At 38.3% G+C, this 27,169-nt stretch overlaps 1 protein-coding gene across 1 annotated transcript; it reads left to right on the forward strand.

Annotated features, from left to right (window-relative positions):
• LOC132221094 (membrane cofactor protein-like) lies at nucleotides 1-26,183 on the forward strand. The gene is made up of 8 exons (XM_059675019.1): nucleotides 1-118; nucleotides 2,954-3,145; nucleotides 3,425-3,524; nucleotides 11,322-11,407; nucleotides 11,959-12,156; nucleotides 15,156-15,338; nucleotides 25,643-25,677; nucleotides 26,166-26,183. Exons 1-8 carry the CDS (start codon nucleotides 1-3, stop codon nucleotides 26,181-26,183), a joined length of 930 nt encoding a protein of 309 aa, XP_059531002.1.
• The last annotated feature ends 986 nt before the right edge of the window (nucleotides 26,184-27,169 follow it).

Below are 27,169 nucleotides of genomic sequence, written 5' to 3' on the forward strand. Positions count from 1 at the left end.
ATGGCATCTTCGGAGCCGCGCTGGCCATCTCCTCTCCGCCACGCGAGTGCCTTCTCTTTCTGGCGCTCCCCTGGCATCCTGTTGGTGGCCCTAGGGCTCCTGCTGCCCATGTGCTCTGGTAGGGACGGGAAAGGTGGGAGCTCTGGAAGCAATGGAGAGGGTCAGATAGCTGGCCGACCAGAGCCGAGGGCGGGGAGAGGTTTGCTTTGTGGGTCCGGTAGGAAGCACGGGCTTGGTGGACCAGGGTGGTGCCGGTGTGGCCCGGCTTAGGATGGCCTTTCAGTGGTACCTAAAAGCTACTGCAGGGACCGCGGAGCGCCAGAGAGGCTCTGCCCTCCCGTGTGTGTCCAATTTGCAGGGCTCATATCGCCACTGTCTTCTGGTACAGTCTTCTGATCAGTATTCTGGTTACTGATCATTAAACAGTTCATTTCTATGAGGGAGGAAAGGGAACCGTGGCGGTAAGGAGAACACCAAAGGAAATTAAAAAATATATATATTTTACTGATTTTTCTTCTTCTTTTTTTACAGAGAGGAAAGGAGAGGGACAGAGAGTGAGAAACATCGATGAGAGAGAAACATCGATCAGCTGCCTCCTGCACACCCCCTACTGGGTATGTGCCCGCAACCAAGGTACATGCCCTTGACGGGACTTGAACCTGGGACCCTTCAGTCTGCAGGCCGACGCTTATCCACTGAGCCAAACCAGTTAGGGCCCAAGGAAATTTTTAAAGGAGGATAAAGTTGAGAATAGGCTTCAAACTAGAGTTGAAGGACACTGTGCATGCTATTTGGAATAGAGGAAAATGAACAGAATGTAGGGTACAACATGGGAGAGAACAAAACTAGAAATGAAGGGGATAAAAAACAAGGTGAAGTTTAAGGTTGAAAGGTAAAATCAGGATAAAATAAAACTTAGAGAAAGTAAAAAGGAGAAATCACTAAGCTGGGCGGATAAAACAAACGTTTCACTCTTGAAGCAGCTCAGGAGAAGAAGGGTTTGTAGGCCGCCTTGTGCCTGGGAGGCTTGCATCTCAGAGGTAGTTGCCCAATGCTGCCAGGGAGTTGCAGAAGGGAAAACTTGTGCTTCCAGGAGCACTCTCATTCCCCCAAGACCCACAATAGTTTGTTACAAGTGGTCTCTTCTGCCTATTTGGGGTCTTTTCTTTCTTTCTAATTAAAGAAACGGAGATCAACAAGTTACACAGTGTTTCTTAGTTTCCTTAGTGTGCAAATTACAATACAATGACAGCAGTGCTTTTCCTGTCAGTTGCTAGGTTACCAGGATACTGGCAGATAGGCAGCAAAGAAATTACCTATCCAAATCCTTTCCCAGTGCCTAGAGCAGCCGTGGGCAAATACGGCCCGAGGACTGGATCCTGCCGGTTTGAAATGAATAAAACTAAAAAAAAAAAAAGACCGCACCCTTTTATGTAATGATGTTTACTTTGAATTTATATTAGTTCACACAAACACTCCATCCATGTTTTGTTCCGGCCCTCCGGTCCAGTTTAAGAACCCATTGTGGCCCTCGAGTCAAAAAGTTTGCCCACCCCTGGCCTAGAGTTTCAAGTGATTATTTTCAATATTCTGTTCATTGCATCTCCTTTACCGTTGTCTCTGTGCTACAGCAGTGGTTTAGTATCAAGTTCTTTTGAATAGCTACTCTGGGGGACATCCTGTGCTAGGTATTTTGGCCCCATGGATAGATGGAGTCAGCCACGCTAACTAGTAAACACAAAAACACGTGCCAGTGACCTGAGAGATCCATGCAGAAGAGAGTCCAAGAATAGGGGACTGTCCACTGCCTCTTGGAGGAGGGAGAATATGTTTCCTAGGGATATTGAGCAGGTTAGTCTACAAGATAAGAGCTGAGCAGGAGTTGCAGCTGAGCAGGGAGGAAAGGTGTTCAGAACTTAGGGAGCAGTGGGAGCAAAGTCTCAGAGATGTGACAAGCCTCAGGGTATTCACAGACTCTCAAGCTGTCCAGTGTGGCAGCAGTAGGGCAATGGAGGCAAGAGAAAGGCATAGAACAAGATCTGTTTTTAACATGTATTTGCAGAGCTCTGCCTGGTTTGGCTCAATGGATAGAATGTGGGCTTGCGGACTGAAGGGTCCTGGGTTCTATTCCAGTCAAGGGCACATTCCTGGGTTGTGGCCTCGGTCCCCAATAGGGAGCGTGCAGGAGGCAGCCTATCAATGATTCTCCCTCATCATTGATGTTTCTCTATCTCTCTGTATCCCTCTGTCTTCCTCTCTGAAATCAATAAAAATATCTTTAAACAAAAAAAAAAACCTTAAAAAAAAACAAAAGAACCTCCCTATCAATATAAGAAATTTTAAAATAAAATAAAATGTATTCGCAGAGATATATGCACCCCTAGTCCGTTGCAGCATTATTCATGGTGGCCAAAACATGGAAACCACCAAATTGTCCCGTGATAGAGCACTGGATGTGGTACTTATACACAAGGGAATACTATTCAGCCGTAAGAGAGGATGAAATAGCACCATTTGCAACAAGATGGACGGACCTTGAGAACATTATGCTCAGTGAAATAAGTCACTCAGAAAAAGCTATGAACCATATGATTTCACTCATATGTGGGTATAAAACTGAAACTCGTGAACACAAACAGCAGTGTGGTGCTTTCCAAAGGGAAGGCGGTGGGGGGTGAGGAGTGTCCTAATATGTGGTAACAGGAGAAGACTTGACTTTGGGTGGTGAGCACATGGTGCAATATACAGATCATAGAACACAGAAACCCATACCTGAAACCTATATGTTCATGTTGATCAAACTCACCCGAATCAATTTAATTAAAAAAATAAAAACTTGCCAAGGACCTTTCCATTCATTTTGTACTAACAACCTGCTGCCCAACCACAGTCCCAGGCTGATGGAAAAGATAAAACACTTTTCTTTGTCATGTTCTTATTCTCTTATGCCCAGATGCCTGTGATGATCCAATGAGATTTAAAACCATGATGTTAACCGGTCCTCCTAAAGCATCTTATGGTCCTGGGGACAGAGTCGAATTTAAGTGTCGTTTAGGATACAAGCGTATTGTACCTTTAGTCCCCACCACTGCTGTTTGTCAGCCTGATAACACATGGGCACCTCCTCTCCAGGAGGCTTGTACAGGTAAGTACACACAGCTTTTATTTGTATTGCTCTGGATATTGTCACACATGTCCACAAGTACCATGATGGTTTTCCCACGGGAATGGAGATTCTAGATAATAATGTCTTTGAAAATCTCCTGGGAATCTTTTTCTTGGCAATTGCTTGCCAGAGTAAATGTGAATCTTAAGTTTGGTCTTTAAATAGTTAAGTGGATTTAAAAGAACAATATCGAATTTTGATTTGGATTCACTGGCTTTGAAATTGTCATATAACAACACATTTGAATTTTTCTTTTAGAAAAGACATGTCCGCAGCTAGGAGAGCCCCTCAATGGCGAAGTAGTTTATGTAAACGGAACTACATTTGGTTCTCAAGCGCACTATGTTTGTAATGAGGGGTAAGTTGCTCCTTAGAGGAATATAGTAAATGTTACTAATTCTATTCTCAGTTTGCTTCTCTTCTTCAGCATTCCCATAATGTTGAGTTCATTTTGCTTTCTGTGTGACAAGTTGTACTTCCAGCCAATCAACTCTTGGGTTTTTTATGCAGACTGAGAAGATGTGTAATGAATAGAAATTAAAAGTGAAGGAATGGAAACTTTTATAATACTACATGCAAGAATAAGCCTATCATTAGCATTAAACTTGTAGTAATCATGATGACAGTTTAACAACAAATTGTATCCTATTTAAAATGGCCAACTCTCAGAGTTGAAGGAGGGCTTATAGTCTTGGTAGGTAGGTTTACCCACCAAAGATATTGTTCATGGAAATAACTCTGTAAAGAGTTATAGCCTAGACCATAATATTGATCAAAATCCTTTTGCTGGAAAAACCTGAGTTTTAAGGCAGTTATCAAGGAGTGAAGGTCTCAAAAACAAGTACTGTGCACTTAATAGTAATAGCCTTTGTTCTCTTGGGCTCTTTTAATCCTATATAATAAAAAGTTAATATGCTAATTAGACTGAACAGCCAAATGACCTTCTGGATGACCGTTTGGACAACCTTCTGGACATAGCTGCAATGGCCAAGGCAGCAGCTGGGGCTGCAAGGGCCAAGCCCCTTGCATGAATTTCATACACCAAGCCTCTAGTACGGGGGTGGGCAACCCCTGGTACGTGTGCCAAACATGGCACGCCAGTTACTTTTGCTGGCATGCGAAACCCTCTCTTATAATCTTCCATTTACAGTTTTTGTGAACATTTGAATGACTTAAATGTTAAATTACAAGGAACTGGCAAGACACTTGATGTTATGTTTGGTTACAAAAAGGCTTTTGAAAAGAAACTGGAAGTCTTTAAGAGGGATGTGGATGGTGAGAGATTTAGATATTTCCCAAATCTCCAGAGGCACATCAAAGACCTCCCAAAAGCTGACAGAACAGACTGTCAAAGCCTTCAAAAGCTGTTTTTAAACATCATCAAGTCAACTATTGAGCAGTTCTTCTCAAGATTTGCGAAATTCAGAGAACTGAAAGAGACAGCAAAATTCCTGAGGTTTTCAGACAGCATGAAACTGGAGAAACTAAACTTACAAATGTTTTCATGGATAGACATGGCTGACTGAAATGCAGTTGATTGAATTTCAGAGTTGCTCAATTTGGAAGCAGAAATTTATTGACCTTGGAGTTGACTTGGAAAACATTGAAAAAAAGCGATTAGAGACAGGATTACCAGAGAGAAATGTCAAAAACGAACTATTGAGGACTTGGAATGCCATTCCAGAAAATAAATTTTTATTTGCTTTTTTAAAAAAAAACAAAAAACTTGGCAACAGTGCTACTCTCCATGTTTTCATCCACATACGCTTGTGAATCTTTGTTCTCAGTGATGAATTTTGTTAAGTCTCGTAATAGGAGTAGCCTGACGGATGAAAGTAGTAGCTCGTGCATATCTCTGAATGTCACGAAATATAAACTTGATGTACAATCTCTGTCATCAGTGATACAGCAGCAAAAGTCCCACTGATAATATCAAACAGAGTCATAAAGTTTTCTGTCGGACTATCAGTGTATATGTATACATTAAAAAATAAATGTATTTTTCATCATCATATACTGTGTTTTTGTCCTTTGAATGAATTTTATTATTTCTTCAAGGTTCTTCACATACATACACCTTAAGAGATATCAAGTAGGCGTAACATGTTCTCAAAAAATTAGGGTTGGCACGCAGAAGAATTTTGAGTCGGAGATTTTGCTGGTTTTGACACGCACTCACAAAAAGGTTGCCCACCCTTGCTCTAGTATATATTTAGACATTTATAAAAATTTGCATTTACAGGGTAAATGTAATACACTATAAAAAAGAAATTGATTTTTTGATATTGACTTTGTATTCTGCTACTTTGCTGCATTAATTTATTTGTTCTAACAGCTGTTGTGTGGGGATGTGTGTGTGTGCGCGTGCATTCACACAATATGAAAAATCTACTCTGCGCGCAGTCTTTAGGGTTTTGTGGTTTTTTTTAATCCTCACCTGGGTATATTTATCCATTGATTTTTCGGGAGAGTGGAAGAGAGAGGAAAAGACAGAGAGAAATATCAGTGTGAGAGAAATACATCAATTGGTTGTCTCCTGCAGGAGCCCTGACTAGGGCCCGGGCCAGGGATGAGCCTGCAACCAAGGTACATGCCCTTGACGAGACACGAACCTGGGATCCTTTGGTCCTCAGGCTGATGGTGTATCCTCTGAGCGAAACCGTCTAGGATGGGTTTTCTACATATAAGACTTTATTATTTGCAAACTGATAATTTTATATCTTCATAACCCACTGGGCTGCCTTTTATTTCTTGTCTAGTTTCTCTGACTAAACTTCCAGTTCTATGAATAGAAATGGTAAAAGTGGGCATTCTTGCATTATTCCTGATTGTAGAAGAAAAGCTTTTGGATTTAAACTACTGAATAGGATGTTTACTGTAAATTTTTCATCTATGGAATATATTATCTTAAGGTACTTACCTTCTGTTCCTGTTTTGTTGAGTATTTACTATGCAAGAGTGTTGAATCCTGACAAATGCTCAATTGAAATGATCAAGTGGATTTACCCTTCATGCTGTTGATATGGCAGATTACATAGGTGGATTTGCATATGTTGAGCCACCCTTGTATTCCGGGAATAAATCTCACTTGTGCATGGTGGATAATCTTTTTGATTTCTGTTTTCTGTAATTAGTTGCAGATTTTTGCATCAAGGTTCATAATGGATACTATTCTGTAGCTTTCTTTTCTTGTAGTGTCTTTTTCTGTTGTTGGCATCACAGTAATGCTATTCTCATAGAATAAGTTCTGAAGGCTTCCGTCCTCTGTAGGACCAAGTGGAAAGGCCTCTTTTGAGCATCTCCTTGAGTCACAGTTTGTTGGTGTGTTCACATTTCTTCTTAAAGCAGTTGATAGCACTGGGTTGCAGGCAAGCATAACATTTGGGTCATATAGTCTTATGGCCACTGTATTTCAGGGGAGTTGGCAGAAAAGGTTCATAGATTCCACCCCACAGGCAAAGCACCAGGTGCAGGGTGGGCTGTTTCTGGATATTACAGTCTGACAGGATGGGGTCTTCCTTCAACCCTGCCCCCAAAAGCAGGTGCTGTTTTCCTGGAAAGATGCCCTCCTTGTCTTAAATTTTAGCTTTGACATTCTCAAAGGTGTCATTGGGCTCAAACTTGAGAGTGCTGGCCTTGCCCATCAGAGTACTCAGAAGACCTGCCTTTCTTTTTTTTTTTTTTGAGTTGTTTTTCTTTTTTATTGTTTAAAGTATTACAAATAGTAGTACATATGTCTCCTTCCCCCCCCCCCATTAACCTCCCCCTGGCCTTCCCTGCCCCCCCCCCCCGCACATGCCCTCACCCGCTCCCCACCCCAGTGTCTTGTGTCCATTGGTTATGCTTATATGCATGCATACAAGTCCTTCAGTTGATCTATTACCCCCCAACCCTCCCTTACCTTCCCATTGTAGTTTGACTGTCTGTTCGATGCTTCTTTGCCTCGACAGTTTATAATGTTCTTTATATTCCACAAGTGAGTGAGATCATGTGGTATTTATCTTTCACTGAATGGCTTATTTCACTTACCATAGTGCTCTCCAGTTCCATCCATGCTGTTGCAAATGGTAAGAATTCCTTCTTTTTTTACAGCAGCATAGTAGTCCATTGTGTAGATGTATCACAGTTTTTTAATCCACTCATCTACTGATGGGCACTTAGGCTGTTTCCAAATCTTAGCTATTGTAAGTTGTGTTGTTATGAACATAGGGGTGCATATATTCTTTCTTTTTTTTTAATTGTTTTATTGCTTAAAGTATTACAAAGAGTATTACATATTTCTCCTTTTTTTTCCCACCCTTGACAATCTCCTGGCTTCCCCTACCCCCAGTGTCTTATGTCCATTGGTTATGCTTATATGCATGCATACAAGTCCTTCGGTTGATCTCTTACCCTCCCCTCCTGCCCCCCAACCCCCCCCCCCCCGGCCTTCCCGCTGTTGTTTAACATTCTGTTCGAGGTTGCTCTGCCTCTATATCTATTTTTGTTCATAAGTTTATAATGGTCTTTATTATCCATAAATGAGTGAGATCATGTGGTATTTTTCCTTCATTGACTGGCTTATTTCATTTAGCACTATGCTCTCCAGTTCCATCCATGCTGTTGGAAATGGTAAGAATTCCTTCTTTTTTTACAGCAGCATAGTATTCCATCCTGTAGACATACCACAGTTTTCTAATCCATTCATCTACTGATGAACCCTTAGGCTGTTTCCAGATCTTAGCTATGGTGAATTGTGCTGCTCTGAAAACATAGGGGTGCATATATCCTTTCTGATTGGTGTTCCTGTTTTCTTGGGATATATTCCTAGAAGTGGGATCACAGGGTCAAATGGGCATTCCATTTTTAGTTTTTTGAGGAAACTCCATACTGTCTTCCATAATGGCTGCACCAGTCTGCATTCCCACCAGCAGTGCACGAGTGTTCCTTTTTCTCCACATCCTCTCCAGCACTTGTTGTTTGTTGATTTGTTGATAGCCATTCGGACAGGTGTGAGATGGTACCTCATTGTTGTTTTGATTTGCATTTCTCAGATGATTAGTGACTTTGAGCATGTTTTCATATGTCTCTTGGCTTTCTGAATGTCCTCTTTTGAAAAGTGTCTATTTAGGTCCTTTGTCCATTTTTTTATTGGATTGTTTATCTTTTGTTAAGTTGTATGAGTTCCCTATAAATGTTGGAGATTAAACCCTTATCAGTGATAACATTGGCAAATATGTTCTCCCATGCAGTGGGCTTTCTTGTTGTTTTGTTGATGGTTTCTTTTGCTGTGCAGAAGCTTTTTATTTTGATGTAGTCCCATTTGTTTATTTTCTCTTTAGTTTCCAATGCCCTAGGAGCTGTATCGGTGAAGAAACTGCTTCGGCATATGTCTGAGATTTTGTTGCCTTTGATTCTTCTAGTATTTTTATGGTTTCCCGACATACATTTAAATCCTTTATATCCATTTTGAGTTTATTTTTGTGTATGGTGTAAGTTGGTGGTCTAGTTTCATTTTTTTGCATGTATCTGTCCAATTTTCCCAACACCATTTATTGAAGAGACTATCTTGACTCCATTGTATGTTCTTGCCTCCTTTGTCAAATATTAATTGAGCATTTTGGTTCGGGTTGATTTCTGGGCTCTCTATTCTATTCCATTGATCTATATGATCTATATGTCTGTTCTTGTGCCAGTACCAGGCAGTTTTGAGAACAGTGGCTTTGTAATACAGCTTGATATCTGGTATATTGAGATCCCACCTACTTTGTTCTTTCTCAGGATTGCTGCAGCTATTCGGGGTCTTTTTAAATTCCAGATGAATTTTTGGAGAGTTCGTTCTAGGTCTGGGAAATATGCCATTGGTATTTTAATGGGAAGTGCGTTGAATTTATAGATTGCTTTGGGTAGTATGGACATTTTAATGTTGTTGATTCTACCAATCCAAGAACATGGTATGTTCTTCCATCTGTTTATGTCTTCCGCTATCTCATTTTTCAATGTTCTGTAGTTTTCTGAGTAGAGGTCTTTTACCTCTTTAGTTAAGTTTATTCCTAGGTATCTTAATTTTTTTGGTGCAATGGTAAATGGGATTGTTTTTTTAGTCTTTCTGTAAGTTCACTATTGGTGTATAGAAATGCCATAGATTTCTTGGCATTAATTTTGTATCCTGCTACATTGCCAAATTCATTCATTAAGTCTAATAGTTTTTTGATGGAGTCTTTTGGTTTTTTTATGTATAATATCATGTCATCTGCAAATAAGGAAAGTTTTACTTCTTCTTTTCCAATTTTGATGCCTTTTATTTCTTAGAAGATCTGCCTTTCTTTGTCTGCCACTTCACGAACGAAAAGACGACAGCAAAACTAAAAACCGCTGACTTGCCACCAGATTTTCTGTTAAAGACAGCTGTTTTAAAGTCTTTGTCTAGTAGATGTTTCCTCAGGTGTTTTATTTCAGGGATACTTTTTATTGATTTACTTGTTCTTTGAATGGGTCATATTCTTCTGTTTCTTTGTATGCATTATGATTTTTTTGTTATTGTTGAACTGAACATTTGAATCTAATAATGGAGAAACTATGGGAATCAGATTGCCATTCTTTTATAGTTTTTTTTTATATTATTGTTTTTGTTTTTGGATTTTTGTAGGGTGGCTCTGTGCTGAGGATCAGCCTGACAGGTAAACTAAATGTTTTCTCAGATTTTTTCTGAGCTTTTCTCAGGGCATGCATAATCACTTCCTAATTTTCCCCACATATATAGTCGTTTTTAAATGTCCCACGTTTTAATATCTGGCTTCTGAAAGGGGAAATCGCGAGAAATGAAGAAGAAATCACTGGAATTCTCCTCAGTCAGCAAGAAAAGGCTTACACGTTGGAGAAGCGAGATATGACAACAATGGCTGCCCACGTCTATGTCTGCTTCTCTGTGACCAGAAAGATCAGTCAGTGATAAAAGCAGGCACCCCTGATATTTGGAGAACACAGGCCTTTTACCCCAAGCTGGCTCCTTCAGTCTGCTGATAAACTGCTTTAGGAGCCCAGCTGCGTGCTATGGGAGTAGCATGGGCAGCTGCCACTGGGCTAAGAGCACAAATTGACCAATTTTAGTGCAATTTACCTGCCCAAGTCTTTTCTGGAAGTTGCAAGCCTTCAACAAACTCCAGAGTTTCAAAACAGCGACATTAGGCAGTTTCTAGTAGAAATGGTTGTCCAAATGGGGAGAGCGGTTCTTGAAGCTTGCTACCCAGCGTCATCCCAGAATCCTTTCCTAATAGATTATAATATAGGATCAATGAATGAGGCTTGCAGGGAAAGTCAGCTGGAAGCGTGTGCAGGCCATTTTACTGACTCTATTTTAATTTGATCAAGTGCGAATATGCAGTCAATAGTACATAGAGAGAGAGCCTGCTTGGCACCTTGTGGAGGTTAAAACAAAGATTATTCTCAAAGAAGCGTTAACCTTATTGAGAAGCACAACATATACCGAAAGGAAAATAGTAAATGATAAGAACAAAAGAAGTAAACTTACAAGGAGAGTCCAGAAGGAGGAGAGAGTTCTGTGACTTTAAATCATGAGCTATTCCATCAAGGAGTTCTCCTGAGCTGCTACTGGGAACACATTTCGATTCATCAAAACTAAAACTTACATAGTACTCACTATGCCTCAGATGCTAATTTATCTACTATTAAAAAGAATCCCAGGAGTTATATACTATTAGGCTGTTTTCATAGATAAGAAATCTGAGAAATAGAAACATGAAGAGACATGCCCAAGCTCAAATAACAAGCCAGTCTTGGAGCTGGGACTGGAATCCAGGCAGGTAAGTGCTAGGGCCAGATCTCTCTGCTCAGTTGGTGTATGACTGAGTCGAATGGCATGAGCAAGTTCGGAGAAGTGAATGTTGATGTGCCTCCTAAAGACAGAAAAGAGGCCAGACTCTCAGGCCTGACAGACTTTGTAGACATGTTTCTCCAGACCAATGTGTGTTCAAATGCAGAATCTCTTTCATTAAGTTGCAGGTTTGTTTAGCATGTTCAATATATTCTGTTTAAGAAACTTCTCCCTCAAGCCCTCTGAAATGCAGAAAAACAACCACATAAAGTTTTCTTTGTAATTATGGATTTCTTCTTAACTGAGAGAGAAAACAGTATTTTTTTTTCCATTCTCACTTAGTTATTACTTACTTGGAACAAAAAATCTATTTTGTGAAATTTCTGAAAATAATGTGGAATGGAGTGATAGTCCCCCACAGTGTGAAAGTAAGTATATTCTTCTTTAGAATTTAGAGCAGTTCTCAAACTTTTGACCTTGGCTTGACTTCATGCTTTTAAATTTAAAAAGACCCCCACATAGCTTTTCTTCAGTTGGGATATGGCTATTGCTATTCCATTATATTGGAATTAACCCTGAAAAGTTTTAAAAATAATTATTTATGAATTCATTATTGAGAACCGTGAGCACAATACACATTAATATATACAACATATTTTTTAAAGGAAAACCAAAATTTTCAAAAAGTGAGAATAGTGGCATTGTTTTATGTGTTTGCACACTCATCAATATGTTGGCTTAAATATAGACCTCACAATTGGGCTATTGCCTTAACACACTATTTGTACCTTTGGCAGATTGCACTATATATGCTTAAGGATGAAAAAGATATTACATTTTTTCATATATGCAACTAGATTGTAGAACTCATATGTAAATGAATTTATTGAAGAAGTTCAGAAGACATTATTAATGTTGTCTTAATCTTTTACTTTTTCTTTTGCCTTTCCTGTCCTCTTTTTTTTTTCTCTTTTTAAAGAGATTTTGTGTCAACCACCTCAACAAATACCAAATGGAGAATTCAGCAATAGCCACAAGGATACATTTGAATATAGTGAAGTAGTCACTTACAGTTGTAAGCCTTCCAATGGGCCAGATGAATATTCCCTTGTTGGAGAGAGCAGGCTTGTTTGTTCTGGGCGTAACCAATGGAGTAGTAACCCTCCTGAGTGTAAAGGTAATAATCTTTCCATTTCTTTCTTTCAAATTACTTTACCAAAAAGTAAACAAAACAGTCATATGAATAGGTCAAATAAAAAAAAATAGCTCTAGTTGTAGAGTTCCCCACCCCCGCCCCACTTGTTCTTGGTATTTCACTGTATACCTTGTGAATTACTGTGTATTGCTTGGATTAAGACTTTTTTTGCCTGGAAGCACCACAAAACACACACTGCCTTAAAAATAAAATGTTATCTGATAATACAGGACCTATGAGAGTTCTGGCTGAAGGAAACAGTAAATTGTAAAAGACTAACCCTCTCACTGATGATAAGATTGATACATTCTGGATAAAACACACAGGCATACCTTGTTTAATTGCGCTTTGCTTTTTTGCGCTTCACAGATGTTATAATTTTTACAAATGGAAGACAAGACACTTACCAACAAAACTATTATGACTGGCTTTATTATGACACTCCCTTTCTTACTGTGGTCTGGAACAAACCTACAACACCTACAAGGTATGCCTTTACCTGACAAACATTGTTTACGGCATTAAGGCATGACCCAAACCAGGGAGACACTGGGGGGGCACTTGACTCTTGAAAGAAGGGAACTACTGAATAACAGCAAAATATTTTCTCATTTCAACTACATATGGATCAATCTCTAATAACATATTCTAGGCAATAAGATAAATTTTTTAATTCTTCCAAATTGAATTCATGGATTGTATAATATCTTATCACAAAGGGATGAATATAGAAATGAAAACAAAGATATCTGTAAATTCCCCAAGTATTTGAAAATTATGCAACACATACTAACCCATAAATCAAAGAACAAGTCATAAAAAATTACAAAGGATTTTGAATTGAATAAAAATGAAACATAACATCCCAATAGATCAAGTTGTTAATATCAAAAGCATTGCCTAGAGGGATATTTATAGCAAGAGAGAAGTCTCAGATTAGTAACCTAAGTTTCCACCTTATGAATGTAAAGAAATAAAAGAGCTATTTAAACTGAGAACAAGGAAACGGAAGGAAATGATAAAGTTAGAAGTTGGTGAAATTGAAAAGAGAGAAATAGAATCAATGAAACAAATACATGGCTTTTGGAGAAAACCAATAAAATAGATAAACCTATAGCCAGTTTGACAAGATAAAAGAAGATAAAAGTTACCAATATCAAAAACGAAGAAGAGGACATTATTAAATATCCTGTCGACATTTAAGGAATAATTAGGGGATAACACAAATAATTTTAAGCCTGTAAGTTTGATAACTTAAACCTCACAGAAAGAACTATAGCCCTCATGCTCTCAATGGGGAATTCCACCAAACATTTTAGGAGTAAATAATAGTAGCTCTCTATAAGCCCTTTAAGAAAACACACAGGCCGAAACCGGTTTGGCTCAGTGGATAGAGTGTCGGCCTGCGGACTGAAGGGTCCCGGGTTCGATTCCGGTCAAGGGCATGTACCTGGGTTGCGGGCACATCCCCTGTAGGAGATGTGCAGGAGGCAGCTGATTGATGTTTCTCTCTCATCGATGTTTCTAACTCTCTATCTCTCTCCCTTCCTCTCTCTGTAAAAAATCAATAAAATATATTTTAAAAAAAAAAGAAAGAAAACACACAGGATGGCATTGCCTTGATAGCAAAACCAGATAAAAACATTGAAGGAAAATTATAAACAATATTCATTATTAACATAGAATAAAAACTCCTTTTCAAAATATTAACAGATTAAATACTGTCATATAGAAAAATAGCAGTATGTCATAATGAAGTAGTTATTCCACGTAAGCAGTGTTGATTCAAATGAAAAAAATTAATCAGTATAATTTGCCACTTAAAGAGAGCATAAAAGAAGAAAAACACATGATCATCTTAAAAGATGAGAAAAAAAGCATTTGCCAGAATTTATCATCTTTTCATGGTAAAACTTAGCAAATTAGGAATAGAAATGAGCTATCTAGCTGAACCTGGTGAAAATCACCTACATGAATCTCACAGCTAACTTTATACGTAATGTAATAGAATAATTTATTTCCCCCTAACGTTGAAACAATACAAGGATGTCTGTTCTCACCACTCTGTTCAGCATTGTATTAAAGGGCCTCGCCAGTAAAATAATGCAAGATATGGAAACAGGCAAACTTTATTTACTTATGGCATGATTATCTTTTTGGAAAATAGGAAAGACTGAAGTTTTAGACAAGAACTGAATGTGCAGTAATAAATTCTGTGTCTATTTACTAGCAATAATCTATTAGAAATTGAAACTTAAAAGAAATATTTCTATTGATTTCAGAGAGAAAGGAAGAGGGAGTGAGAGAGATAGAAATATCAATGATGAGAGAGAATCATTGAGCAGCTGCATCCTGCATGCCCAACACTAGGGATTGAACCTACAACCTGGGCATGTGCCTTGACCGGGAATCCAACAGTGACCTCCTGGTTCATAGATCATTGCTCAGCCACTGAGCGACGCCGGCCGTGCAGCCTTTCTATTTTTTGAACATTCCAGTTCATGTATGTTGTTGCTACCTACCAACGTTTCCTTTCACATCTTTGCATGGCTATCTTCTTTTTAACTTGAGCTCAAGTATAACCTTCTCACAAGAGTCTTCCCTGACTTTCTGAAAAGCAGCGTACTGTAATCAGTGTCAGCATGAATTTTTTTTTTAATCCCTAAATTAAGGAGAATCAGAAGTTGCTTTTGAACTTGCCCAGAATTTGAATCTGGTAGTCAGAACTTTTTCAAAATTTGCCACTATTGAAAAAACACATAAGAAACTAATAATCTATCATGAGAGTCTTTTCTAGGTGGGAAAAGGTTATTAGATATCTCTATATCTGTTTCTCTGGAAGTAAAGTATTTTATTTAATTAATATCTTGGCTTCCATTTCTTGTCTCCTTGTTCCCAGTAGAAAGTACTACTTTGCAGTAATGTTTCTGTCCTGGGTTAAAACAATTTTCCATTCATTCTGGAATTTCTTTGCTTTTCAGTGGTCAAATGTCAATATCCAGTACTCGAGAATGGGAGAGTCATTTCTGGACTTAGGAAAAAATATTACTACAAATCTGAGGTTACAGTTGAGTGCCTGGAGGGATTTTACCTTGAAGGCAGCAAGACAGTTGTCTGTGGAGTGAACAATAATTGGGAGCCCAAAATGCCAAAATGTATTCAAGGTACAAAGGGTATCTTTTTCTTTTTTATTATTTCTTTGACATTAAATATCAGTGATACAGAATAATTGCGAAGAAGCAAGTAATTTTTGCATGTAACTCTGTGTTGTGTTCATTTCCGGAACAGAGGTATGACGTATAATTTATGTTTTGATAGGCTCTTAACACATCATGTACATTACACATGAGCCTAAATTTCTGTTATTTGGTATTTTTATGTGTCAAAATATATAGGAAACATTTTTTCAAATAAATTAAAGCAAGGGAAATTTCACCGATTATGAGTCAAGAATGAAAGGCATCATTTCGTAAAATGAAAATAATAACCAAGTGGTTGATCCAGTTTACATTATTTTGTTTTTCAATGTCAACTCCTCCCAGGAAAAAACCTACAGTTTCTCATGTCTCAGGCTTAGTAACTTCCTGCTTTATTTTTCTAAATTGTTTAAATAGCTATGGATTTAAAAAAAATCTTTTGGCTGTCTGGTGATTTGGTCATCCGTCCTTTTAATAATAAAAAGAAAAATAACATTTTTGCAGCTATTCTAGTTGTTGCCATAGTCCACAAATATAAATAGGTGTGAAAACTTGAGCAATAACAAGCTTTACTAGTAAATGTGCTCACTTATATGTAAAACGATTTAATGTCTTCCTTCCTGGATAATAGAAAAGGTAAAATGGGAGGCACTTAAAGCACTTAGCACAGCGCCTGTCATGTAGGCAGCTCTTAAAGGAAACTCATAGATTTACAGCATCACTCCAATCAGTATTCGGGAATTGGAAGGTCTGTGGCTTCTGTTTCTTTAATGTGTCTTTTTTATGTGTCATCAACTTCGCTGTTTCACTCATTTAAAAAGTGATCTGGTGACACCTGTACAGGGTATCTTACTAGTACGGGACTGTTTCATTTCCAAACTGCAACCATTTACATTTTCCCACTTAAACTGGAAAATTTCAAAATGTCTGCTGTCTCCAGAACAAGACCCATGTTGCTATTGCTCCCACCTCTCCCCACCTCATACAATTACGATTTTTCTTCTTACTGGGAATTTTTTTAATTTGACAACAAAAAATAAATTTCATCATGGAAAGGCAGAGTGAAATGGAGGACTTGTTGCTTGGACTACTTATCAGCTGCTCTGCTTAAGACTTGCGGGATTATTTTCATATGGTGGAAGGAACTGTCTTCCTGATTTCAGTGCTGCTACCTCTGGCTACCCATTGGTTGCAGTAGAAACAAGAGGACTACAGTAGTCACCATTTATCTGTGGTTTTTGCTTTCTGCTATTTTAGTTACCTGCAACTGTGGTCCAAAATATTAAATGAAAAATTCCCAGAATAAACAATTCATTCGTTTAAAATACTCGCCACTCTGAGTAGCATGATGAAATTTCATGCTAGCCCACTCTGTCCCACTTGGGATGTGAATCATTCCTTGGTCCACTGTATCCAATTCACTTCATCTCATCACTTTAGGCAGAAGGGGGAGTATAGTACAATGATATATTTTGAGAACAAGAGACCACATTCATGTAATTTTTATTATAAGATATTGTCATATTTGTTTTATTGTGTTATTAATGTTGTTAATCTCTTACTGTGCCCAATTTGTAAATTAAACTTTATTATAGTTATGTATATGTAGGGGCCAACATAATGCTAGTATATATATATATATACACACACACACACACACACACACACACACACACACACACACTTGTTTGGTAGTATCTGTTATTCCAAGCATTGACTGGGGGTCTTGGGACATATCCCCCATGGATGCAGGGAAACTACCATAGTGTGAAGAGTATTAGCTTGGGCTGATCTCGCTCAGAGTCCTAGTTTGGCTCTGATTACTCAATTACATTATTTCTATGGGGTTTAGTTTCCTGTCATTTAATGAGGGTGTTGAACTCAAATTCTATTACTGGCTTCTAATTTGTTTCTATATCTCCTGTTGTCTTAATATTTTAAAGGATTCAGGGGAATTATGCATGCTAACATGGTAATGAGAACACCTTTTTATAACTCCTGTATATCTGGTAACTGGTAGCCTGCTTGAGAATCTTAGTTGAGTGTTGTGAGGTTTCAGGGAGAAAGATTTTTTTTGGTGGTCTGGTACATTAAAATTGCATGTGAAGTTTATATTCATCAACCCATTGTGTTTACCCACAGGGTCCTATTGGGTATATGCACAGTGGGATACCAGGTTTGCAGATATGCTCTTTTGATGGAGTCGACCATAAAAATTTACAAAGGATTTCAAAAGAGTGATACAATTTAGTGACTCAAATGTTAGATAATTAAATATGAGGAAATTTTATGAAGAACATAAACAGCAGGAATCTTAAATATCAAAAACTCTCAATTACTTTTATCATCAGTTACAGAAAGACTACAAAAAAGGAATACTAGCAACATACAATGGTGATAAGGTAGATGTAATTGTGCAAATATGAAAAAAAGATCTGTGAAATACTAAGTGGAAAAGAAGAAAAATTATGTATTATGATATTACTTGGATGTTAATTTTTTAAAAAGATATATAGGTTTATTCTGAAGATGTTATTTTTATGATTTATTATTAAACTTCTAAGATTTATGTTACAAAATACAAAGCTACAGTAAACATTCTTATGCAAACATTTTTATGTATTTAGGTGACTTCCCAGAGGTAGAATTGCAAAGTTTAGAAAGTAAGTGTATTTTTCATTTTGAGAAATAATCTTTTAAAATAATAAAAAATCAAATTAAATGATTAATTTTATACTGATAAATCTGGTGAATAGAATCAAATTTATCTTTCCAGATGTCAATCCTATTAATCCAGCCACGCCTCCAGAGTCAAGTTTTCTAGGTTCGGTAACTCTTTATCTTACTTATATTCTTAAGAAATTCATAAGGTGATGGGTAAAAAAATGATGTCATGTATCAATTTGCATTTCTTTAATCAATGAAATGAAACTTTTTTGGTCTATATTTATTTATTTGTTCTATAAAATATTTTCTTATGACTTTTTCAGAACTCATTATAAATTACAGTCTTTTTGACAGGAAGTGAATGTTATTTTCTAGGTTTCTTTTCATTGGTTATTTTTAATAGCCATTTTTTATTTTTATTATTTATGTATTTATTGTCTAAAGTTTTACATATGTCTCCTTTTTCGCCAATTGTCCACCCCCCCCCCCCAGCCATTCCCACCACCTCAGTGTCTGTATCCATTGGTTATGCTAATATGCATGCATACAAGTGCTTTGGTTGTTAATAGCCATCTTTTAACATATTTTATGCAGTTTGATATATATTGTCTTTTTACACATTTTCATTGCATAAGTAGAATACAGCTTAATTTGGGAAATTTCAAATATTAAAAAAGTATACAGAGTAAAAGATAGTTTCCTCTTTTTCTAGTTCATTACCTGAGTTAATCACATAATAGTTTAGGTGTCTTTTCATCTATTTCTATACACCAATATCCTTATATGTGCAATTATACATATTTTGATTTTTTTTTCTTTTTTCTTATCCAGAAATGGCATCATGCTGTTTATATTTTTCTAAAACTTGCACGTTTTACGTGTACTGTCTTAGATTGGGGGTGTGTTTAGATTTATTCCTATCCTTTTGTTTAGATTTATTCCTAATCACCTTCCTGGTGATTACTTTGGTATATGCCAAATTTTATTTAACTATTTTCCTATCAGTGGTCATTCATATGTGCAGAAGTTTTACATTAAGTTGGATTTATTGATCTTTTCTCCTCCAAGGGCTGTGAGTGTTGTGTTTTTATTGTAAGAGCTATAGGACTTCCCCACACTCAAATTACAAACACTTCAACCATGTGTTCTGATTGCATTCTTTGCATTAAATTGTTGGCACACCTTGCCGAACCTGTTTGGCTCACTGGATAGAGCGTCAGCCTGCGGACTCAAGGGTCCCAGGTTCGATTTCGGTCAAGGGCTTGTACCTTGGTTGCGGGCTCATCCCCAGTGGGGGGCGTGCAGGAGGCAGCTGATCGATGTTTCTTTCTCATCGATGTTTCTAACTCTCTATCCCTCTCCCTTCTTCTCTGTAAAAAATCAATAAAATATATTAAAAAAATAGTTTAAAAAAATAAATTGTTGGCACACCTGAAGTTCATTATGGTACATGGACTGATAGGAATCCTTTACACTCCACCCACTCTCATGTTTTGTCTGCTCTCCTACTGTTTGAAGTGCCAGGTTTGTCATACATTAAATTCATTAGTGTTCTAGTTGTCTCTGTTCCCTTGAATTCTGCCCACGCCTTTGCAGTATGAAATAATGTTTTCTCACTGTAGTACTCTATGTTATAATATCTGTCAGAACAGTTTCAGAAATGTTTGGACTCTATGTTCAACTTTTATTTTTACCATTTTAACCAGTTACAGGTACATTTTGATGGTATTAAGTACATTCACATTGTTGTGCAACCATTACTACTGTGTCTCCAAAACTTTTTCATCATCTCAAACGGAAACAGTACATCCATTAACCCTCTATTCACCCTCCCCCAGGCCTGATAAGCACTATTTAATATTCTGTCTGTGAATTTGACTATTCGAGGCACCTCACTGAAGTGGAATCACTTCTGTCTGTTCACTTAGCAGCGGTTCTCAACCTGTGGGTTGCGACCCCTTTGGGGTCAAATGACCCTTTCACAGGGGTTGCCTAAGACCATTGGAAAACACACATATAATTACATATTGTTTTTGTGATTAATCACTATGCTTTAATTATGTTCAATATGTACAATGAAATTGGAGAGCAACATGAGCAACTGTATTAAAGGGTCGTGGCATTAGGAAGGTTGAGAGCCACTGGTATAGAGGATTTTCTGTAAATGGCCTTTATTATGTTGCAATTTCCTTTAATTGCAGATGAGATTCTAAATCATTAATTAAGCCATCCTATGTTTTAATTTTAAGTAGGGTCACATTGAATCCACAGGTTAATTTTATTTTTTTATTGATCAACATGGACATATAGGTTTCAGGTGTGGGTTTCTATGTTACAAGCTCTGTTTATTGCACCATGTACCCATCACCCAAAGTCAAATCTTCTGCTGTCACCTTATATTGGGACCCCCCTTCTCCCCCCAGTAGATGGTGCTGAATCACAAGATTTTTACCTCTTTGCTCTCCCAGTCTTGAACCTCCATGGCTTCTATAAGACAGTTCAGCTGTGCTGCTTGGGGGTGGGGTTTGTTTTGCCTTCAGCACAGTGGCAACCCCTGACGCTTTGGGTGCCCATCTCAAGCAACCCTCTTAGGGTTCAGTCACAGAGGGATACAGGGATTCTACTGCAACAGCTCTTGGTTTACAGATACTATACTCCTGGACCCAACTCCAAGGGCAACAGGGAGCGAGTTTTGGGAGTCCAAGTGGCAGCAGGGCTCTGTGGTTCTGTTTCTTTGTCTGAAAAACCATCGCCTGGCCTGACAGTGGGGAGCCGCAGGGCAAAACCCTGTCATAACTAATTTTAACAAAATACTAATGATAAATTTGTTTGCTCTACCAAGAATATTGTTATGGGAAATATTAAGGGATAGGAAGAAGAATGCTGATGACATTGTATATACATTTATAATACTTTATACTACTCTTAATGAAAAAAACACATTAAGGTGACTTATAAAAGAAAAATAAAATTGTAAGAGGTTTTTTTCTTTTTTTACAAAGGTTTTATTGTCTTTACTTTTTTAACTTCCTTTTTTTTTTTATTTTTCCTAGAGCATTCCACTCAAACTAGTAAACCACCATCTAAAGGCAATAAGGAATACGGTATTATTTTGACTATTGATGACTCTGCATTATGTGGCCTTAGAGTTCTACAGGAAAATAGCATATTTTAATTGTCTATAGTTAGAGAAGGAACAATCTGTCTCAAATGAGTGATTATTGACATTAGTACTTATTTCAATGTTGCAGATACTGTGACAAATGTAAGCAGTAGTATGTAGACACATGTAGTTAACATGGTTTTTAAAAGATGCCTCAAATTAGGATTCTTATAGGGTGAGGACACTTTTTCAATTGCTATGTTTATATGTAAATTAAAATTTATAGAACATAACTTGCTTTTTATATGATAGTGTTATTTTGTGATGGTAATTTATAGATTAATTTCTTCCTATTCAGACCTGTATATCCAAGCCTGAAATACTATAAGTTGGGTTTGTTTTTCTATGACACACTGGTGCACCACACTTTATGTAGGCTCACAAGGTTCACACAACATACGTTAAAGTATCTGATAAAGTATAGTTGTACCATTAATGAAATGTAAATATTACTAAATGAGGAAAGTGAAAAAAATATTGGTTTTATTTACATTAGATGTGTTTAGTAAGGGTAACCTTTTTTAATTTTTTTTTTAAGCAAAAGTATGGAAATTTATTGCAAACATATACAAACTCCCACCTGGGGAAGGGTCTCCAAATGGGTAACCAGTGAAGTCTCTTTATCTAAGAGTTTATAAATGTTGGCAGCTTCTTTGTTCATGCTACTTTCTAATTGGACCCTTCCTCATTTTATAACCCCCATGTCCAGAACCTATTCAGAGTATTCCAGATGTGCAAGGCCGATTGGAGTGTAGAGGCCCTGTTCAGAGCACACCAGATGTTCAAGGCCATTCTGAGCATGGGAATCTTTTTTTTTTTAAAAATATATTTTATTGATTTTTTACAGAGAGGAAGGGAGAGAGATAGAGAGTCAGAAACATCGATGAGAGAGAAACATCGACCCGCAACCCAGGTACATGCCCTTGACCGGAATCGAACCTGGGACCTTTCAGTCCGCAGGCCGACGCTCTATCCACTGAGCCAAACCGGTTTCGGCTTTAGATCTTTATTGTTCAGATTATTACAGTTGTTCCTCTTTTTTTCCCCCATAGCTTCCCTCCATCCAGTTCCCACCCCACCCTCTGCCCTTACCCACCCCCCCCTGCCACTGTCCTCATCCATAGGTGCACGATTTTTGTCCAGTCTATTCGCGCAACCCCCACACCCCTTCCCCCCTCCCCCAGAATAGTCAGTCCACTCCCTTTCTATGCCCCTGTTTCTATTATATTCACCAGTTTATTCTGTTCATCAGATTTTTTATTAACTCTTTTTTAGATTCACTTGTTGATAGATACGTATTTGTTGTTCATAATTTTTATCTTACCTTTTTCTTCTTCTTCCCCTTCTTAAAGAATACCTTTCAGCATTTCATATAATACAGGTTTGGTGGTGATGAACTCCTTTAGCTTTTTCTTATCTGTGTAGCTCTTTATCTGACCTTCAATTTTGAATGATAGCTTTGCTGGGTAAAGTAATCTTGTTGTAGGTTCTTTGGTATTCATCACTTTGAATATTTCTTGCCACTCCCTCTGGCCTGCATAGTTTCTGTTGAGAAATCAGCTGACAGTCATATGGGTACTCCCTTGTAGGTAACTAACTGTTTTTCTCTTGCTGCTTTTAAGATTCTCTCTTTGTTTTTTGCTCTTGGCATTTTAATTATGATGTGTCTTGGTGTGGTCCTCTTTGGATTTCTTTTGTCTAGGGTTCTCTGCACTTCCTGGACTTATAAGTCTATTTCTTTCACCAGGAAGGGGAAGTTCTCTGTCATTATTTCTTCAAATAGGTTTTCAATATCTTGCTCTCTCTCTCTCTTCTTCTGGCACCCCTATAATTCGGATGTTGGTTCACTTGAAGTTGTCCCAGAGGCTACTTACACTATCTTCATATTTTTGGATTCTTTTTTCATTTTGCTTTTCCGGTTGGGTGTTTTTTACTTCTTCGTACTTCAAATCTCTGACTTGATTCTTGCGATCCTCTAGTCTTCTGTTGGATGTCTGTATAATATTCTTTATTTCAGTCAGTGTATGCTTAATTTCTATTTGGTCCTTTTTCATGACCTCGAGGGTCTCACTAGACTTATTGAGGATCTCACTAAATTTATTGGCGGTTTCTAGAAAATTATTGAAAAGCCTTATAACTGTGGTTTTGAAGTCTATATCTAGTAGTTTGCTTTCCTCCATTTCTGTCATTTGTGACCTGTTTCTTTGTCTCTGCATTTTTTATGCTTCCCTGTGTTGATAGAGTGGCTTTCTGTGCTAGGTGTCTTATAGGGCCCAGTGGCTCAGCCTCCCCAATTATCTGAGGTGGACACTCTTGGTGCACCCCTTTTGGGTTGTGTGCACAGTCTTGTTGTAGTTAAGCCTTGATTGTAGTTGGTATCATTGGGAGGAACTGACCTCCAGGCCAATTGGCTGTGAGAATAAGCTGTGTCTATGGTGGGAGAACTTCTGTACTGGAGACACCCTTCTGGGGGAAGACTTGCTTCAGTGGGGCTTTGGTGCTCACTGAGTCTGCCCCCTGAGTGTGTCCCTTATGGATCTGAGGAGTTTTAATCTGGATGGTCCCACTCTGACCACTAGGAACACTGGCTCTTGGATCTCTGAGGAGGTGCCATTTAGCCTCTTCCTGAGGCTACCCAGCAGGAGCTATGGAGAGATATGCAGATTCCTCTTCTTTGTTGGAATTGGAGGTGCCTAGATGAGGCCCAGCTGTGAAGCAATGCAAGCTGCTGTGGGGCCTTGGGCCTTTTTGGATGTTCTGGGTCTCTCTGACCCAGCTGCAGTTTGTTAGGTAATTTTAGATTGCAAAGGTCCAGGTCATTCATATGCAAAAGCCTCTGTGCACAGCTTGGGTGGGGTAGGGTCCTAGGGAATCAACAGGGTGGAGCAACAGCTATTGCTGATTCCCAGTCCTGCCCTAAAAGGCCCCAGGTCCCAGTGTCCTGGGGTAATCGCTGCAAGCACCTGTGGGAGAAAGCTGCCCTCGAGTTCCGCTTGATGCCAGACAGTCCAGTTTCTCCCCATATGAGTCTGGGTCCCCAGAGACTCACCCGGAACTGGAGTTTAGAGCAGTCAGGAGCTGGTGACTCCCTCCTGATTGAAAAAGACAACCGCATCCTCAGTTGCCAGCCCTTTCCATGTGCACCTCCCTACCTCTGCACTTTACTTCCACACCTCCTCTGAGTCTCAGTGTGCTTTTCTCTTTCCTTCTAGTTGTAGACTTCCCACTCAGCCAGCCTTCCTGTGGTTCTGGATGATGTTCGTTTTGTCTTTTAGTTGTATTTTTGAAGTGGTTGTGCGAGGCAGCAATTTCAGGTGTTTACCTATGCCGCCAAGGTTAACCTTTTCATGAAATTCACCTTAGGTTTGTTAGGTTCTACCCTGAACACTGTGGTCAAACTGTCATTCTATCAGTAAATCCATTGCCATCTTAAGATTTTAAGCACTTTCTCTGTTGGCGTGGCTCAGTGATTGAGCGTCTAGTTATGAACCAGAAGGTCCTGGGTTCGATTCCCTGTTTGGAACATGCCCGGGTTGCAGGCTTGATCCCCAGTAGGGGGCGTGCAGGAGGCAGCCAATCCATGATTCTCTCTCATCATTTATGTTTCTATCTCTCTGTCCCTCTCCCTTTCTCTCTGAAGTCAATAAGAAAATCTATCAACAAAGATCTTAAGCACTTGATAATTTTTTATAAAAATAAAAAGTGTACAAGAAAACCTAATATTGTATGCTCTGACTTACAGAAATTTAACAAAATCTCTAGCAGCTTAGAAGCAGTGATACTACTAACATTACCAAGAATTAAGATGTGGTAGTATTTTTTATTGCTCTCTGGATAGTAAAAAATGTCTTTTTAAGTTTCTAAGCATAATTTTTATCCATGTGCCCTGGTATTTCATTTACATCCTTAGAATCCCCTTAATAAGTATGACTATAGCTTACTGTTCCTTTGGAGAAAGGTAGAAGGAGGGGTTGATAATAAGATAAAGTATTGTTTGTGAAGACTGCAGATAACATCTGTGTGACAGAATAAGATAGCTTCATTATGACTTATTCCACAAACCAACTTTTGGTGGAAAAAAAAATAAATTCATAAGAAATGGTAGACTAACTATGGAACTAAATCAACTATAATGAGATACCATGTTTTTAAAACAAATTTTCTCTAATATACTGAATTCTAATTATTCTAATAATAACCTTGACTAAATAACCTAGTGTGGTAGCTACAACACAAAACATTGTTGGGCCCTAAGCCTGCAGTCATATTAGAAGGCTCTGTGATCAAAAGGAGCTGGATGCATCAGCAGTCACACTGAACTAGACTGATAAACATTTTCTTTGATGTAGTTTGTAGATGGTCTGACCGAAATTTAAATGTATCAACTATTGGAGACTCCCAGATGCTCAATTATCTTCAAACTGGTTTTATTTATTTCTAGGTGAAGGACTCATTGCTCTGATTGTTCTTCAGCAAGTAAGTGTCTCAGAGCTGGATACCACTTAAAATAGTACTGCGGAGAAGTGCATTTTTAAAAATGATTTCCCAGTTTCTACAGTTTTTATAGCTTCAAATTAAGTAAACTAGTCTATATGGAATATACTATTTTATTCTGGTGATTGTGTATTTTTCTATATTCCCTACTTTTATTTAATAACAAACCCTAAATAGCACATATTTTTTATGTATATATGATTAGTCATATGAGTTTTCATCCCAAATATGCTTTGGGTAATATTCTAAATTAAGCAAGAACTCTTGTCTGACTTACTGCAGACTCTAAGTGATTCCAGGGAATTGCATTTAGACAGTGATGAGTTAAGATACATTATGAATGTATATGCACTTAATAAAATAGTATTTTTTCCTACTGAAATGTAAGCAACATAAATTTCTTCTGCTGGATTGGAACCTTGGTGTCAGTTTTTAGAGTTACATGTCACTTGTTTTCTGGTTTCTTGTAGTTCTTGGCGTTGCAGTAATTGGCACCGGTGTGTACAGATATCTTCACGTCAGCCAAAGAAAGTAAATTAAACATGTTTCTTGAACCTATTGCTACTTCTCACTCTTTTTAAAAAATATATGTTTTTATTGACTTCACAGAGAGGAAGAGGAAGAGGGAGAGGAAGAGAGAAATAGAAACATCAATGATAAGAGAGAATCATCAACTGGCTGCCTCCTGCATGCCCCAAACTAGGGAATGAGTCTGCAACCCAGGCATGTGCCCTAACCGGAATCGAACTATGACCTCCTGGTTCATGGTTCGACGCTCAACCACTGTGCCACACCGGCTGGGCAGTGCTTCTCACTCTTGACATACTTTTGTTTGCACTCTATATTGTATGCTGCCTTTTTAAAAAATGTGTCTACATTAGTGTGCTGTCAGAATTGCATTTCTTGCTAAGAATATTTTCAGCTACTTTTAATGTCATCATAAGAAGACTAGGCAGAATTACTTTAGCTATTATGACTGTAAGAAAAATTCGTGTGGTTTGAAGTTTAAGTTCTGCAGACAATCGTGGATCTTTATGGAACCTACAGCCTAAAATGATTTAACTGCCAAGGATATCATTCAGACCTCCCTTCAAGCCCCTTATCAGTACCCTGTCCTCCCTCTCAGTGTCACCCTGGCAGTGGATCTGCTTTGTTTACTAATAACAAAAAGATAAAAGAAAAGAAAGTTTTTATTACCTCCAAGCTGAGTGCCTGCAGGGCCAACACAGCTGTCCCTGGAAGATGGCACCAGCACCCTGTCCCCAGCCTCATGCATCCTCAGCGGAACCCAGGACTGCATGCCAATGGCATTATTCCTCCCAGACCCTGGAAAGAGGAGCAGAGGGAGGGAGGAAGACTGTCCTAGTTTAGAGGGAGGGCTGGCGGGTCTCCCCAAAGCTTCCTTCTCCCCTGGAATCACAGGGGCCCCTGTGAGTCTGGTCACAGTAGATCTGGCAGCCCCGGCAAAAGGGCA

Source organism: Myotis daubentonii, chromosome 18 (assembly GCF_963259705.1).
Source record: "Myotis daubentonii chromosome 18, mMyoDau2.1, whole genome shotgun sequence".
Taxonomy (NCBI): domain Eukaryota; kingdom Metazoa; phylum Chordata; class Mammalia; order Chiroptera; family Vespertilionidae; genus Myotis; species Myotis daubentonii.